Here is an 18,431-nt window from a genome sequence, read left to right on the forward strand (position 1 = left end):
CTCTGTGTGGAGCACTGGCTGCTGTCAGACAAAAATCTCACTGGATTATTACAATTAATGGCAAAATGAATGTTTGGAAATGTAAACTGATATTTCCTACTGACACACTACAGCAAAACATAGAAATAACTGACTTAAAACCATTTTTTTAGCTGGTGAAAATACTAGTGCTCTAATAATTTTGGCCACCACTGTATATGCAGCCTTGATGAGCAGAAGAGAGACATCTTTAAAGAAATAAAATAAAATGTGCGACACTTATTTTGATGATAAATACGCTTGTAAAATACAATGACATTGTCTCTTGTTTAGTTCTGTGTTTGTAAAGGTGTCTGTAAACACTGCCATCTAGCGGTCTAATTGGGCAGGAGAGTGGTTCTTCCCTCACCTGTCTGTCAATGGGAGGAAGCCACGCCCTATTTTGGAGTTCCCGCCCCCATTTGGAGATCTCCGGGCTGCAGTTATACCCTTCTCCCTCAGGCGCTGAGAAAAGTACATGTTCCACGTGACAATAGTGTTTTTATGTTAATGAATAATGATAAACAGCGAAGATTTAAAATGGGAAATTACTGACACATACCTGACCAATTAAAAACGACGTCTAGTCCTCTGCTTTTATGAGACCAGCAATTATTTCTGTGGACGGTCGCCGCGTCATCAGTTCGCGACTGTAAACCAGCATTCACGAACCCACGTGGTCAACGGTTTCATGTCTGAAAACTGGACATAGATACATAAATTATAACAATTTATGACTGCGTGATTGAAATAAAGGTCTACGTGGCGCTGACACGAGCCAGGAGTCACTATGGCACTGTTTATGATAAATAGGTATGTATTCTTTACATCAAAAGTATATAGTGCTCGCTGCATATTTAGTTCATAGTTGTTTGGTAACACTTTATTTCGATAGTCCACTTTAGACATTCTATGTTCTTATAGTAAATTATTTTACCAGTTTAATCATAAGTAATGGCTCTCATTCTCATTGCAGACTACATCGCGCTTCTGTTTGGTTGTACAGTCTGGCATTTGACGCTTCATCTTAAATTATCTTTAAAACACCTTTTTCTTCTTATTATTATTATTATACATGCGACTTGAAACGTGATGTACTATTATATTTCAAATTAATGTCACATTGCTGTAAACTGCAAAAATATCATAAGAAGAATGAAAAATATACATAAAAGAAAAAAAAACCAAGCCTTTATACAGTTTAAAAGTTAAAAAAACTTCTACAGGTTAAAAAAATGTGTGTTCTTTCTTAACACGGTGTCCCATTGATGTGTTACATGTTGTGATCAGGTATTTAGGGGAGGAGGAGGACAGTGAATCCAGCAGAGAGTCTCGCTCCAGAGCTTTACTGGCTAAACTTCAGGAGCAGGTCAAAGCCAGAGAACGGCAGAACGCCTCAAACAGAGCTGATGAAGATGAGGACCAGCAGCAGGGGGATAAAGAACAGAAGAAAAGAAAACGCGAAGAGCCAGAGACGGAGGGAGTGCAGCGTAAAACAAAGAAGGGTGAAAGTGAGAGAAAAACTGATCTCACTGATGAAGTTGCCAGTTTGGCTAAAAAGAAGAAAAAACAGAAAACATTGTCCACTGAAAACGAGAGCGCGAATACAGGTAATGCTGCCTTACTGCTATGCTTGTTTGTTTTTAAATTAATCTAGACAAGCTCGGTGATTTTGGTGGGCTTGAAACATTTTGACATGTTTTAGAACAAATAGGATACAAGTTTGTATCCCATAATATTTCTTTAAATAATAAAAGCATAAATCCCATATTCCTTGAAGAGAGAATGATTAGATACTTATACATTAGTATAAAATGTACATAAAAGTTAAACTATGAAAATAACATTTCAAAATTGGGCATATAACATTATGCCAAAAATAGAATATTTAATACTGTTTGTGCTGCCCTTTTACGGCATTAACATTATTTATTTCCTGAAATAATCAAGAAGTGATATATTTTTCTTTTTTGGCATTATAACAATAAGACACATATAATATTATTCCACTTTCTCAGTTTTTACATAAAATTTTAGTCTTTGCTCCATTTATCAAGCTCAAGCGTTCAACCCTGTTACCAGAGTTATTATTAAAAAAAGAAATCCAAACATTTAAAAAAAAAAAAAAAACCTTTGTAATATATATGTATTTATTAATAACTACAAATCAGCATTTACAAAAATAGTTAGCAAGAAAAGTTGTGTTTGGGTTTTTTAATTGTATATCATGTATTTTGATATTTATTTAACATTTATTTTAAAAAATCAAATCAAAATAAGATCAGGTTCAAATAACCCTTTTTGAAAGTTAATCAGCTTCTTTAACTCCAAAATACTTTATTAAAAGTTTCAAGCGCTATCCTCCTTAACCGTGTTTGTGGTTTGTGCTTTTTTTTTTTTATACATAAATGTATTATTTCTTTTAGGAGATAAAGAATCCGATAACGAGAAGTCTGTAGAAATCACAGAAACAAGTGAAAGGGGCCTAGAGGAAAGTAAGAAGACTGAAGAGTCTGTGGACCCTCAGATCAGTCAGGAGCCAAAGGCAGAAAACGGCTCCTCCCAGACCACCTTCCACATCCTGGGCGGCTTCGAAGAGAAGACCGTGCAAAAGGTAGCTGGGAAAATATCTGTAAGTTCTGAATTAAACTGTAGCGGTGTTTTGTCTTGTAAAGAAATGTTTTTGCACAATTACAGGTTAAAAGAGTATTGCCCCAGTGGTTGGCACAGCCTGACGTCATTCAGAGAGACATTAAGAACAACCTCATTCCCATCAGTGAGGTGCCAGGCATCTGTCCCACACTGCTGAAGAAATTACAAACCAACGGGATACAGAACTTCTTTCCAGGTAAAAGGGAGCGATGATTCATTGGCATTGTATTAAACACAATGCAGTCATCTGATTATACAAATGTAATGTTATACCTATTAGTGGAGAGTCTGATGTAGATCAGCACTGACAAAAAGTCAGTTTTAACTATTTTTTCTGTCAATTTACATGTATGCATTTGACTTTTATTTCCAAAGTATGTTAGATTGCATTCACATTTTATCAAGAACCCATGGCTTTGTGGTTGCTAGTGTCATGCTCCTCTGTTTGAGCTACAGGAGGGCATATGAAGGTTGCAAAGCATCATTTGTGTTTGTGTTTTCAGTTCAAGCTGAGGTCATCCCTGCCATCCTAGAGAGCGTGAGCTCAGGGCTGCTGCTCGGTCCAGGTGGCTACAGACCCAGAGACATCTGTGTTTCTGCACCTACAGGAAGTGGAAAAACACTGGCGTTCGTCATACCTGTTGTACAGGTATATGTACAAACATTGAATTGCATTCATGCTTATATTTGCATTGGAACTGTCTGACAAATTGAGCTATGGAGTTTATTTGGATGATGCAAATTGAAATCCAGCTCATGGCATTTCCTAGATTTTTAAATGTTTTTGAATGAAGTCTGTTATGCTCCTCAAGGCTGCATTAAAAATACAGTAAAAACATCAATATTGTGAAATAATGTGACAATTTAAAAATGTAATTTATGCTGAATTTTTAGCACCATTACTCCAGTGTTTAGTTTGACATGATCATTCAGAAATAATTCTAATATGCTGATTTGCTGCTCAAGAAACATTTCTCATTAAGTATAAGAGACAAAATATATTTGTATGACATGCTTATTAACGCAGGCATTGTCCAAGCGTGTGGTGCGTGAGGTCCGTGCGCTCGCTGTACTTCCCACCAAGGAGTTAGCACAACAGGTAATGATTATTAATCACTGATTATTTGTCAGTTAATTGTCTACATGTCCAATTATGTACATATCCATCAGCATTCAACATTCGTCCTTGATTTCAAACCCTCAGGTGTCAAAGGTGTTTAGCACATACACTGAGGGCACCATTCTAAAGGCGGTCATGGTCACAGGCCAAAAATCATTTGCTGCAGAGCAAACAGCGCTCTCTGAAATCAGGTGAGTATTTTGTAGGCTCATGGGACAAATAGGATAACATTGTATGTGAACTTGATGGATTATAGTAGGAACTTAAACTCTATGTGCAGAGGAGGTGTTAGCCACAGTTTGGCTGATATTGTGGTGGCCACACCAGGCCGACTGGTGGATCACATCAACAAAAACAGCAACTTCAGTCTACAACATCTACGATTCCTGGTGAGTATCAGTGCAAATCAAATGCACATCTGTAGCAATGTCTTCAGTGAACTACTGTGAACCAAAAAAAGAACAAAAATGACAGTTATATTTATGCCTAATATTTTGACCCTAGTAAATCAAAATGGGGGTTTTGTGGCCTTAGGTCTTCAGACATTCCTCTTTAAAAGAAAAGAAAAGTGACCCACATTTGGTTTTTGACGACTGAAAATGTGTACAATTTAACAATTTACTCTTGGAGCCATATTGAAATTCCAATATCTCTGGAACTGAACAATATAGGGCCTTAAAAATGTTGATGCCAAAAGGAAAGTTTGCTAAGAGCCAGTATCTCAAAGGGCATTAAGATATCTTCAATACTTCTTGAGTTATTGGCACGCAAACTTTGAAGAAAAAACTTGAAAATCGCTGTTTCCCCGTTTTTGAATAGTCACCATTGGCACATAATGCAAAAAAAGTTAGCTAAAGTCAACAGATTTTACTAACAGACCTTCCAATCTCTGTGTAAACGAAACATTATGATGCTGCCATCTTTCTGAAATCATTTTTACTGCCCTTTAATTTGGCTTTGAATCTAAGGTGAAGATTGCCATTTTGACCCCCCTCTACAAAATAGTGGATTACTCCGTAAATATTCACCCATGACATCTAATATTTTGGCTTTCATCACTGTACATGTGTATCTTTCTTCAGAAAAAAAATATTAGCCAAATAAAAAAATTGAGCCGGGGAAGTTTCTGAAATTTGGTTGATTTGACACGGAATGACCCAATTGCAGTTTACACAAAAATCAGCAAATCAGCATATTAGAATGATTTTTGAAGGATCATGTGACACTATGTGAATCTAATGGCTGCACATTCAGCTTTGCATCACAGGATTATATTCCATTTTAAAATATATTACAATAGAAATTAGTTATTAAGTTGTAATAATCTCACAATATTACTGTTTTGAATGTATTTTTGATCAAATAAATGCAGCCTTGGTCAGCAGAAGAGACTTCATTTAAATACATTTGAAAAATCGCACTGTCCACAGTACAATGCTAGTCTACACTTAAAGGAATAATTCACCCAAAAATGAAAATTTGCTAAAAATGTATCCACCCTCAAACCATCCAAGTTTGTTTCTTCCCAGTAAAATGTATCATTACGCCATTTACTCACCAATAGATCCTCTGCAGTGAATGGGTGCCATCAGAATGAGAGTCCAAACAGTTTTGATTGTGATTTGTGAAGCAAAAAGTGTTTGTAAGAAACAAATTCATCATTAAGATATTAACTTCTAACCACTGCTTCCAGCTAAAATGCCTCTATCCATAAAATCGGTTCCTCCAGTAAAAAAAAGTCATCTGGTCTGAATCAGGAGAGAAATATGCAAAACATTGCTGTAAACTGCAAAAATATCATAAGAAGAATGAAAAATATACATAAAAGAAAAAAAAACCAAGCCTTTATACAGTTTAAAAGTTAAAAAAACTTCTACAGGTTAAAAAAATGTGTGTTCTTTCTTAACACGGTGTCCCATTGATGTGTTACATGTTGTGATCAGGTATTTAGGGGAGGAGGAGGACAGTGAATCCAGCAGAGAGTCTCGCTCCAGAGCTTTACTGGCTAAACTTCAGGAGCAGGTCAAAGCCAGAGAACGGCAGAACGCCTCAAACAGAGCTGATGAAGATGAGGACCAGCAGCAGGGGGATAAAGAACAGAAGAAAAGAAAACGCGAAGAGCCAGAGACGGAGGGAGTGCAGCGTAAAACAAAGAAGGGTGAAAGTGAGAGAAAAACTGATCTCACTGATGAAGTTGCCAGTTTGGCTAAAAAGAAGAAAAAACAGAAAACATTGTCCACTGAAAACGAGAGCGCGAATACAGGTAATGCTGCCTTACTGCTATGCTTGTTTGTTTTTAAATTAATCTAGACAAGCTCGGTGATTTTGGTGGGCTTGAAACATTTTGACATGTTTTAGAACAAATAGGATACAAGTTTGTATCCCATAATATTTCTTTAAATAATAAAAGCATAAATCCCATATTCCTTGAAGAGAGAATGATTAGATACTTATACATTAGTATAAAATGTACATAAAAGTTAAACTATGAAAATAACATTTCAAAATTGGGCATATAACATTATGCCAAAAATAGAATATTTAATACTGTTTGTGCTGCCCTTTTACGGCATTAACATTATTTATTTCCTGAAATAATCAAGAAGTGATATATTTTTCTTTTTTGGCATTATAACAATAAGACACATATAATATTATTCCACTTTCTCAGTTTTTACATAAAATTTTAGTCTTTGCTCCATTTATCAAGCTCAAGCGTTCAACCCTGTTACCAGAGTTATTATTAAAAAAAGAAATCCAAACATTTAAAAAAAAAAAAAACCTTTGTAATATATATGTATTTATTAATAACTACAAATCAGCATTTACAAAAATAGTTAGCAAGAAAAGTTGTGTTTGGGTTTTTTAATTGTATATCATGTATTTTGATATTTATTTAACATTTATTTTAAAAAATCAAATCAAAATAAGATCAGGTTCAAATAACCCTTTTTGAAAGTTAATCAGCTTCTTTAACTCCAAAATACTTTATTAAAAGTTTCAAGCGCTATCCTCCTTAACCGTGTTTGTGGTTTGTGCTTTTTTTTTTTTATACATAAATGTATTATTTCTTTTAGGAGATAAAGAATCCGATAACGAGAAGTCTGTAGAAATCACAGAAACAAGTGAAAGGGGCCTAGAGGAAAGTAAGAAGACTGAAGAGTCTGTGGACCCTCAGATCAGTCAGGAGCCAAAGGCAGAAAACGGCTCCTCCCAGACCACCTTCCACATCCTGGGCGGCTTCGAAGAGAAGACCGTGCAAAAGGTAGCTGGGAAAATATCTGTAAGTTCTGAATTAAACTGTAGCGGTGTTTTGTCTTGTAAAGAAATGTTTTTGCACAATTACAGGTTAAAAGAGTATTGCCCCAGTGGTTGGCACAGCCTGACGTCATTCAGAGAGACATTAAGAACAACCTCATTCCCATCAGTGAGGTGCCAGGCATCTGTCCCACACTGCTGAAGAAATTACAAACCAACGGGATACAGAACTTCTTTCCAGGTAAAAGGGAGCGATGATTCATTGGCATTGTATTAAACACAATGCAGTCATCTGATTATACAAATGTAATGTTATACCTATTAGTGGAGAGTCTGATGTAGATCAGCACTGACAAAAAGTCAGTTTTAACTATTTTTTCTGTCAATTTACATGTATGCATTTGACTTTTATTTCCAAAGTATGTTAGATTGCATTCACATTTTATCAAGAACCCATGGCTTTGTGGTTGCTAGTGTCATGCTCCTCTGTTTGAGCTACAGGAGGGCATATGAAGGTTGCAAAGCATCATTTGTGTTTGTGTTTTCAGTTCAAGCTGAGGTCATCCCTGCCATCCTAGAGAGCGTGAGCTCAGGGCTGCTGCTCGGTCCAGGTGGCTACAGACCCAGAGACATCTGTGTTTCTGCACCTACAGGAAGTGGAAAAACACTGGCGTTCGTCATACCTGTTGTACAGGTATATGTACAAACATTGAATTGCATTCATGCTTATATTTGCATTGGAACTGTCTGACAAATTGAGCTATGGAGTTTATTTGGATGATGCAAATTGAAATCCAGCTCATGGCATTTCCTAGATTTTTAAATGTTTTTGAATGAAGTCTGTTATGCTCCTCAAGGCTGCATTAAAAATACAGTAAAAACATCAATATTGTGAAATAATGTGACAATTTAAAAATGTAATTTATGCTGAATTTTTAGCACCATTACTCCAGTGTTTAGTTTGACATGATCATTCAGAAATAATTCTAATATGCTGATTTGCTGCTCAAGAAACATTTCTCATTAAGTATAAGAGACAAAATATATTTGTATGACATGCTTATTAACGCAGGCATTGTCCAAGCGTGTGGTGCGTGAGGTCCGTGCGCTCGCTGTACTTCCCACCAAGGAGTTAGCACAACAGGTAATGATTATTAATCACTGATTATTTGTCAGTTAATTGTCTACATGTCCAATTATGTACATATCCATCAGCATTCAACATTCGTCCTTGATTTCAAACCCTCAGGTGTCAAAGGTGTTTAGCACATACACTGAGGGCACCATTCTAAAGGCGGTCATGGTCACAGGCCAAAAATCATTTGCTGCAGAGCAAACAGCGCTCTCTGAAATCAGGTGAGTATTTTGTAGGCTCATGGGACAAATAGGATAACATTGTATGTGAACTTGATGGATTATAGTAGGAACTTAAACTCTATGTGCAGAGGAGGTGTTAGCCACAGTTTGGCTGATATTGTGGTGGCCACACCAGGCCGACTGGTGGATCACATCAACAAAAACAGCAACTTCAGTCTACAACATCTACGATTCCTGGTGAGTATCAGTGCAAATCAAATGCACATCTGTAGCAATGTCTTCAGTGAACTACTGTGAACCAAAAAAAGAACAAAAATGACAGTTATATTTATGCCTAATATTTTGACCCTAGTAAATCAAAATGGGGGTTTTGTGGCCTTAGGTCTTCAGACATTCCTCTTTAAAAGAAAAGAAAAGTGACCCACATTTGGTTTTTGACGACTGAAAATGTGTACAATTTAACAATTTACTCTTGGAGCCATATTGAAATTCCAATATCTCTGGAACTGAACAATATAGGGCCTTAAAAATGTTGATGCCAAAAGGAAAGTTTGCTAAGAGCCAGTATCTCAAAGGGCATTAAGATATCTTCAATACTTCTTGAGTTATTGGCACGCAAACTTTGAAGAAAAAACTTGAAAATCGCTGTTTCCCCGTTTTTGAATAGTCACCATTGGCACATAATGCAAAAAAAGTTAGCTAAAGTCAACAGATTTTACTAACAGACCTTCCAATCTCTGTGTAAACGAAACATTATGATGCTGCCATCTTTCTGAAATGATTTTTACTGCCCTTTAATTTGGCTTTGAATCTAAGGTGAAGATTGCCATTTTGACCCCCCTCTACAAAATAGTGGATTACTCCGTAAATATTCACCCATGACATCTAATATTTTGGCTTTCATCACTGTACATGTGTATCTTTCTTCAGAAAAAAAATATTAGCCAAATAAAAAAATTGAGCCGGGGAAGTTTCTGAAATTTGGTTGATTTGACACGGAATGACCCAATTGCAGTTTACACAAAAATCAGCAAATCAGCATATTAGAATGATTTTTGAAGGATCATGTGACACTATGTGAATCTAATGGCTGCACATTCAGCTTTGCATCACAGGATTATATTCCATTTTAAAATATATTACAATAGAAATTAGTTATTAAGTTGTAATAATCTCACAATATTACTGTTTTGAATGTATTTTTGATCAAATAAATGCAGCCTTGGTCAGCAGAAGAGACTTCATTTAAATACATTTGAAAAATCGCACTGTCCACAGTACAATGCTAGTCTACACTTAAAGGAATAATTCACCCAAAAATGAAAATTTGCTAAAAATGTATCCACCCTCAAACCATCCAAGTTTGTTTCTTCCCAGTAAAATGTATCATTACGCCATTTACTCACCAATAGATCCTCTGCAGTGAATGGGTGCCATCAGAATGAGAGTCCAAACAGTTTTGATTGTGATTTGTGAAGCAAAAAGTGTTTGTAAGAAACAAATTCATCATTAAGATATTAACTTCTAACCACTGCTTCCAGCTAAAATGCCTCTATCCATAAAATCGGTTCCTCCAGTAAAAAAAAGTCATCTGGTCTGAATCAGGAGAGAAATATGCAAAGATCAAGCACCATTTACAAGCGGAAAGTTTTTCATTGGAGGAAGCATTATGGATTCAGGAGCAACGGTTTAAAGTTAAACGCCTTAATGATGGATTCATTTATTTATTTGTTTTTGAGTGAATTATTCCTTTAGGATTGAAATGACATTTAACACAGGAATTAAATGGCAGTAAAGTCAGATGTACATGTCTCTATCATGGTATCTTTCTATTTTCTGTATAGAAAGTGGGAAGACAGCTTTACAGTACCATGTGTATGTTGTAGATTATTGACGAGGCAGACAGGATGATTGACGGCATGCATCAGTCGTGGCTCACTCAGGTGACTAAAGCAGTGTACAGAAGCCCAGCTGACACACAGACGTCTGTCTTCAGGAGAATCCTGCCTGGACCGATCACAGTGGCAAGGTAGGATGTCATCTTTATCCATTATTTAGCACAAGGGTTTTCAACTCCACCCAGAATATCAGCCAACCCAAATGACCCTCAGTTCGACGGTGTTTATGCCCACCTTTAAACTTTAGAGTAACCTTGGATAAAGTGTCTTGCTCACCTCCCAAAACAAGAACCTGTGACTGCATTACTAGTCTAAAACAAGCAGCTGAGTGTTTATGTCTGTTTGTTTGTGTGTCAGTTTGTCCCCGCCACAGATTCCTCTGCAGAAGTTGCTGTTTTCCGCCACTCTTACCCACAACCCTGAGAAGCTGCAGCTGCTGGATCTGCACCAGCCTCGACTCTTCACTTCCACACACAGCAGGACAGAGACCAGCACACAAAGCCTGGACGCTTTTAACTTCCCTCAGGGTCTCGCTGTGAGTTTAACATTCCCTGAATGTTGTAATCAAACACCATATGGTCTAAAATCGTCTTGGCACATCTTTAACATATGGGAATGTCGTATGCAGGAGTATCATGTCCCCTGCACCTTAAGCAAGAAACCGCTCATCATCCTTCACTTCCTGCTTCGGCTCAAGTTCAGTCCTGCTTTGTGCTTCACGAACTCCAGAGAAGCAGCACACCGGTAATGATGCATTTTTAAGCTTCAGCACGATTAATAGCTACTGTAAATATTTACATCCAGGGCTCCAGGTACCCACAACCCTGAGAAGCTGCAGCTGCTGGATCTGCACCAGCCTCGACTCTTCACTTCCACACACAGCAGGACAGAGACCAGCACACAAAGCCTGGACGCTTTTAACTTCCCTCAGGGTCTCGCTGTGAGTTTAACATTCCCTGAATGTTGTAATCAAACACCATATGGTCTAAAATCGTCTTGGCACATCTTTAACATATGGGAATGTCGTATGCAGGAGTATCATGTCCCCTGCACCTTAAGCAAGAAACCGCTCATCATCCTTCACTTCCTGCTTCGGCTCAAGTTCAGTCCTGCTTTGTGCTTCACGAACTCCAGAGAAGCAGCACACCGGTAATGATGCATTTTTAAGCTTCAGCACGATTAATAGCTACTGTAAATATTTACATCCAGGGCTCCAGGCCATGACTAAATTAGTCGCAAATTAAAAAAATAAACAACTGCAACAATTAATTAACCTGTAGTGACCACTACTAGCAGTAGAACTGGAAATTCATTCTTTATTAGCCTATTATAATATTCATTTTCACAAATCAGTTCTTTCAATCTATCTATTCGAATCAATTTTGCAGTTTGTTTACGTCATTAGTTAAAAGTGTTCACGGATGTCTCTGCATGGCATATATTACATTACATTAATTTAATTTTGTTTAATATGTTGATAGGTATTGGTGCTTATTCTGAAATATGCCATACAGGATATGCGTTCAGGAACAACCAAACCCAACAAGATTTATACTAACCTACTACCATCATAACACCGTGCAAGACTGTATATGGTGTATGTAATTTATGAAATATTGTGATATTTTTTTCATGTCAGGTTGATAAGCACAGATGCTGCTGCCAGAGGCATTGATATCAACGGCGTGAAATGTGTCATTAATTATGATGCTCCTCAATACATCCGAACATAATGGCTGATTGTCACCAGAATTGTGCTTTAGTCTTTGTTTATCTTTCAGGAGAAGAATTTCTTGCAGATGGTGAGAGATGCTGGCAGTCCTGGCATACAGAGGCACTTTGTGAAACCAGAAGCTCTTAGAAGCATGGAGACCCGCTATGAGCAAACTCTGGCTGAGCTCGGCAACGTTGTGAAGGTAAAAGCAAAGCTGCAGAGCTGCCTGAGACCTTATTGGCAGGTTTTCCAGACATGGACTAAGCCTGTTCCTCAATTACGTAAGTGATTCTCCTGTAGGACAAGGCTTGATGTTTGACTGGGGAACCTGAATGATGTAAGTTTAGACAGCAGGGTTGTGCAGAATTCAGATTTTAAGAATGCCTTGTAATTCATGAACATGATTTTGAATTGCAGTGACAGGAATATGAATTCACAGAATTGCAGTTCAATAAAAATCACAGCACAAACCCACATAGGGAATCTCATTAGATTTACTACTTAAATCATTGAAAGTTCATTTGTTCTCATTTTATTCTAAATATTGTTAATTTTGAATGACTTTGCTACTTCATTCACTTATGTTTTATTTAGACTTTTATTTAGACATATTTATAATTAAAAATAAACTACAACCGACAGCACCCCCAGAATTCCCATCACATTATTTTTAAATACCCTTATAAAGTTAACTATTGAAATCATAAAATAAAATAAAAATGGAATCTTCTGATATATAAATATATACAAATATATAAGTATAGGTGTGTGGCTCAAGGCTTTGGGGTAAATTAGAGCATTTTGGGGAATGATTGTCCATAAAATAAGTAATTTCAACACAATTGTGTAGTTGGCATTTTAAATATTGAGTATTTTTGTCATCTAATGTTTATATGGTTAAATAATACTGATAGAATGTCTTATTAAAAACTAAAATATAGCATTTTTTTTATTCTACATCCTTAAATTCAAAATTGAATTAAAATTAAGCAGAGTTTTGCTACCTTAAATTCAGGAACTGAATAGGAATTTAAGAAGCATTCTCTGTTCAATTCTGAATTGTGCACTGTAAAACAATTTCTAATTTTTACAGGAAAAGACTGGTAATTGGTTAACTGTAAAGTTACCTTACTATATATGGTTTAAAAAAACTGTAAATGGTTTAAATTGCAATTATATGTAATTTGATTAAAAAATCAATTATAATTACAATTAATTATAATGTCACAAGTTGTTTCTGGAAGTAAAAACTATGAATTGTGCATCTTCTGGTGGAAAAACGGTAAAATGACATTCCTAGGCAAATTAAAAACACAACATGATTTTATGTTTATATTTAAATAATTTAGTTTCGTATTTTTATCATCAGTAATGTACATTTGGGTGTTTTGTGTTACTTTTTTCTGTCATTTAATGTGCATTGCATTATTTTTGTGTCGTGATTTACGCTGATGGTGTTTTGCCATCTGTTTATGGCCATGTGAATTGTCAGTATACGAGTTTTTGCCACATTTATGTATAGGCCACTTAAGATGACCTTTGATTCATCATGTGGCTTTCTGTTGTAATATACCATCTGTATTATCATGGTGGTTATCTGTACATTTTAGGTTAAAAAAGCAGATTTTGGTAGTAGCTTTGCAGTAGCAGTATATTAAGATTACATCACATAATTAAATTAATGGTTATAAGCGGAAAAATATATACAGGCACCAATATGCCAACCCCCATATACTATAAATATTGTCACCATATTTTTTACAGTGAATTTGTGGCAACAACAGCTGCTATGTTTTTACCGTAAATTTACCAAAATATTTTTACAGTGTGCTCAACCCTGTTACACAGCCACTATTGACTCAAATGTATCTTAAACATAACTCTACGTTTTCTACTACATTGTTGTGCTTTAAGCTGTAATGCTAATATTGATATTTCTTTGTTTTTAAGGAGGAAAATGCGAGGAAGCGTTTCTGAGGTGGAACTGACCTGAGCTGTGCATCTGTTTGTTTAAAAATGTTTCTCAAAAAAAGTAATGTCTGGACTGTAATGAAATGAGATGCAAATGTTTTTTAATAAAATGTAAAAATCCTTTCTAATTAAAAGGTTACATTATATACCCCTTTAGGAGCCGTAAGAGACTCTTAGTAATGCCCTTTCAAGTATAAAAAACATTGTGAGCGGCTACATGATTGAGAGGTGTGTTTCTGCACCAAACACACTTTCACCAGTCCCAAGGATGAAAATCAGTTCTTGTTGTTTTCTTTTCAGTATGGTTTGTTCACACATCCTTTAATAACTGTAGGTTTGCAGGGCCAGACTGTCCCAGACTATCTTTCAGGTTACACATTAGGTTGGACACGGAAGGAACTGAGGGCTGTGTCTCATTAACTGGTTTACTGGGTCACTAAGTTTAGAGTCAAAAGTCCAAATACACAAATTCCTACTTTCTGTCTTCAACACAAATATCATGTAGTCATTTTAACTGAAAGGCTGAACTTCATAAATGTCAGTTTGGAGCTGTTATAACGTATTTCAAATATTTACCTATTTTACAAATTAATGCAGTTTTATTTGGACTTTTACGTTGTGAGAACCCATAACATGGACATGTTAAATTAACGAAATATGGCTGATGGAATGTCAAATATATTTTTAGTAAGCCCATATTTAAGTTGTACAATTTAACAAAATGTTATATTTATGAGATATGTCTGCCACCACTTGCATATTTAAAATGCGAATGGTAAAAAGTCACAATAATATTTATTAGTTTCATGAGGACAAGGGGGGAAAGTGTCTATTTACCTGTAGTACCTCAAAAACAGCTTTAGGCGATGAATCCAGCGTTCCCTCTGAACAATAGTAAAGCCCAACGAGGTGCGCATGCGCGTTGCGGTTCAATGCGAAAACTGCGGTTTATTGCGATTTCATCCCGGAAAGGCTGTCGAATATCGGTATGTCCATGCTTGATCTCTTTTCCTGACGAGACCTGCTATATTTAACGCCGGTAAGAACAATTTGACACTATTACTAATATATAACATGTATCTGCTATAAAGAGAAAAAGTGTTATGATAATAGTAACAGTAGCTGTATTAGCATGCATGCTACCAAAACAAAAGCAGTTTCATACTAAATTGATTTCGATTTTAAATGGGTTTACACCATGTTACTTCATTATATTATTATAATATTCCATTGTATTATATTTTCTCACTCCTTTTGATCGTTCGCACAGTATATATATTTTTTCCATTTGAAAGGCACAGTAGCAGTACAGTAGTAACGTGTTGCCTCCCGTTAAAGTCTCTATTTAACATTATTAATAACACAGTCAGTGTTACTACATCACACTGATATGATTTACATAAAATCCTCCGTTTGATCCTGCATTACATCCTGTGCACAAGCACACTCGCTGTTCTCTGGAGTATTTGTTTAGTGGTGATGCCAATAAAAAGTGCAGACAGAGTAAATTAAGGTGGTTTGGTAAGTATGTATGTATGTGTCAAAGACGAAAGAAGACTTTATTCAGAGGCTCAAACTGAGCAAAATATGCAATTTTGTGCAGTTGCTAATAATTAAATGGGCAAGATGAAAATTAAATGTAAATGGTAATGTAAGTCAATGAGATCTTTATAGCAGTATGGTAGACTACATAATTGCATATTAATATAATTTGTCATTCATTATCTCCCAAATAATGTCTTAGTAAGATGATATTTAAATACTTCGTTTTATGATCAAAGCTATGTAGTTTTTATTGTGGAGGCAAAACATAAAATGCAATGCAATACAACAAATTGCGTACAACAGGTTTTACCGCAAAGTTTTAATATGATAAAGAAATTATCATGTTGATAATTTAGAGGCTGTAGAAATGTAATACAGTAGGCTTTATAGGGTTAACAATTGCTGCATTTTTGTTGTCAGCCTATGCAAAACAGTTGAGATGTTCATTAATGGTTAAAATGCATTGTCATCATTCTGCAGAATGCTTCTGCTTCAGTCATTTACATCTGGGGAATATTTATTTGGGAGAAATTACCTTTGCCCACTTCCGTAATGGTGTAAAGGTTTATAATAATAATAATAATAATTAAAGAATAACAATTTCAGCAACAAACTAATGAGATTAATGAGAAATCTTGCCAGTTGGCTATAAACCAGTGCTGTGATCAACAATGCATTTGCATCATATGTAAAATATTGTTTGCTTAAAAAAATAAAACTTGTGTTGATGTTGAAGCGCACTTTTACCATGAAATCACATCTCAACAGTTTGACTGAATTTCCCAAAATATATTAGTCAGTCACCAAACTTGTTTCAGTAAGTGTGATTTGATCTATTCAGAAATTCTCTGAAACAAAATCATGCTCGTCTTTGAAATATGCATGAAAACAATGCGCTGTTATGAGCAGTTTCACTGCTGCTACATCCTGACATGATGCTGATGAAAACTGTATATTCTTGAAAACTGCATTGAGTTTTATATGCTTAATACAGTGCTGTCTATGTTAGACTCTAGGCTATGAAGACTAACAATGCAATCTAGATAGGCAGCTCACCAGGTTTTAATGCCCAACAAATGCTATCCTTATAGACAGGTATGTTATAATCCCCCAAAATGCAGTTTGACGACTATAATGCCTCATGCACTTGGTTTTGAGACACAGCTTTCTGTTCTCCTCACTTATTTCATTTTATTTTTTACATTTATGTTTCTTTGTTGTTATTTTCTGTATTATGTGGCTATAAATGTGCCTATAAAATACGCTATATAAAGTTTGTGCTTTCCATTTCAGAAACCCGTTTTGAGGTGTTTGTGGGACTGTGGCCGAGCATGATGGGTGCTCTCGGGAACGGTCGACGTGGCGGTCGCTCTCCGTCTTTGCTGGTGGCGGCTCTCATCGCCTGCGTCCTCCTGCTCGGCTTCAACTACTGGGTCTCGAACTCAAGAAACGTCGAGCTGCAGGTTTGACACTCTGTGTTTAGATGTAGTCTGTGGCAAGTGGTGAAGTGAGTGGCTGTTAGCTGTAATTTGCTTTGTGTTGTTCTCCAGAGCAGGATATTGGAGATGGAGGGCCACATGAGGCAGCTGGCTGCAGACAGAGACCGAGAGCAGCAGAGCAAGCTGAAGGCCGAGGAGGAGACGCGCAGACAGAACGAGCAGCTGGAGTTAATGGAGGAAACACACCAGAGACAGCAGGAGAACACTCTCATCACCTGGAAACACGAAAGAGTATGAAAACACTCATCTTACACTCACTCACAGCAGTTCAGGTGAAAACTCAGAGCTACTGATCGTGCGGTTCTTGGTCGTTATTTAAAAAATGAATTATTTTTATTATAATAAATAAAAGTCAAACATTTGGAATAATTAAAATGTTTTAATTATGGCTGTCAGTTTAACGCATTAACTTAATTAATTAGTAATGGAAAAAATAACGGGATTAAAATATTTTTACGCAGTTAACGCACTGGCCCCGCCCCCAGACATGTACGTCATCTTACAGTTCATACTGTTGACAAATATGATGCAGGGCAACAACTCCATAAATGCAGATATGCCCTAAAATTCTAGATTTTGGGGCAAAAAATGCTCCTGTATGAGTTTTTGTCTCATATTTATATTATATGATAAGCGATATCACACGAGCAGCGAGAGCAATATCACGAGTACTGTTTGTCTCAAATGCAAATGTGATTTTATACAACAGTTCATTAAATGTTAATATTGTGTTATTTTTTAAACACAATGGTGTCTGTTTTGCTCAGTTTTGCCAACAAAAATATTACCTATAAAGCCACAGCAGAATTGTTGTGCGTCTGTTTATAAAGCAGCACAACTGTTTCCAACATTGATTATAAATCAGCATATTAGACTGATTTCTGAAGGATCATGTGACACTGAAGACTGAAGTAATGATGCTGAAAATTGCTTTGCTTCATAGGAATAAATTATATTTTAAAGTATATTAAAATAGAAAACTTTTATTTTAAATTGCAATAATATTTCACAATATTAGCCTATTTTGTGAAATAATATTCAGTATTTTAATCAAATAGATAGAGCCTTGATGAGCATAAGAAACTTCTTTAATAAACATTATTGATCCCAAACTTTTGAATGGCAGTGTATTAGGGTTAGCTCGAGAAATTTTGCTGCTTTTATGCTTGTATACGGTATTATCACGATATTGAAATTTAGTTGCAAAAAAAGTGTTGTCATAATACAGTATAACATGTTTAATAACTTTTTTCTTATAACAAACCACCTGACAATTTAAATACAATAAAGCAATATACAAAAAAATTTATAAAGTTAAAACATTTACAGATTAAAGTGCAAAAGAATTATAAAGACCAAAAAGACCAATTTTACAATAAGATCTCATTAGTTAACCTTAGTTAATGCATTAATATTCACAATGAGCAATATGAGCAATA

The 18,431-nt window shown here is 35.8% G+C and overlaps 1 protein-coding gene and 1 pseudogene across 1 annotated transcript in view; both read left to right on the top strand.

Annotated features, from left to right (window-relative positions):
* The first annotated feature begins 469 nt into the window (after positions 1 to 469).
* Positions 470 to 14,140, top strand: LOC107748989 (ATP-dependent RNA helicase DDX51-like; annotated as a pseudogene).
* Positions 14,141 to 14,822: 682 nt separating this feature from the next.
* The window catches only part of LOC107748971 (Golgi membrane protein 1-like), a 14,143-nt gene continuing 10,534 nt past the window's right edge, over positions 14,823 to 18,431 (top strand). Inside the window, exons 1-3 of the mRNA XM_016564009.1 lie at positions 14,823 to 14,987; positions 16,787 to 16,956; positions 17,044 to 17,223. Coding sequence (XP_016419495.1) covers positions 16,825 to 16,956; positions 17,044 to 17,223 — 312 coding nt within the window. The 5' untranslated portion in view covers positions 14,823 to 14,987; positions 16,787 to 16,824. The remainder of the gene's footprint in view (positions 14,988 to 16,786; positions 16,957 to 17,043; positions 17,224 to 18,431) is intronic.

Source organism: Sinocyclocheilus rhinocerous, unplaced genomic scaffold (assembly GCF_001515625.1).
Source record: "Sinocyclocheilus rhinocerous isolate Xijiao unplaced genomic scaffold, SAMN03320098_v1.1 scaffold470, whole genome shotgun sequence".
NCBI classification, from domain to species: domain Eukaryota; kingdom Metazoa; phylum Chordata; class Actinopteri; order Cypriniformes; family Cyprinidae; genus Sinocyclocheilus; species Sinocyclocheilus rhinocerous.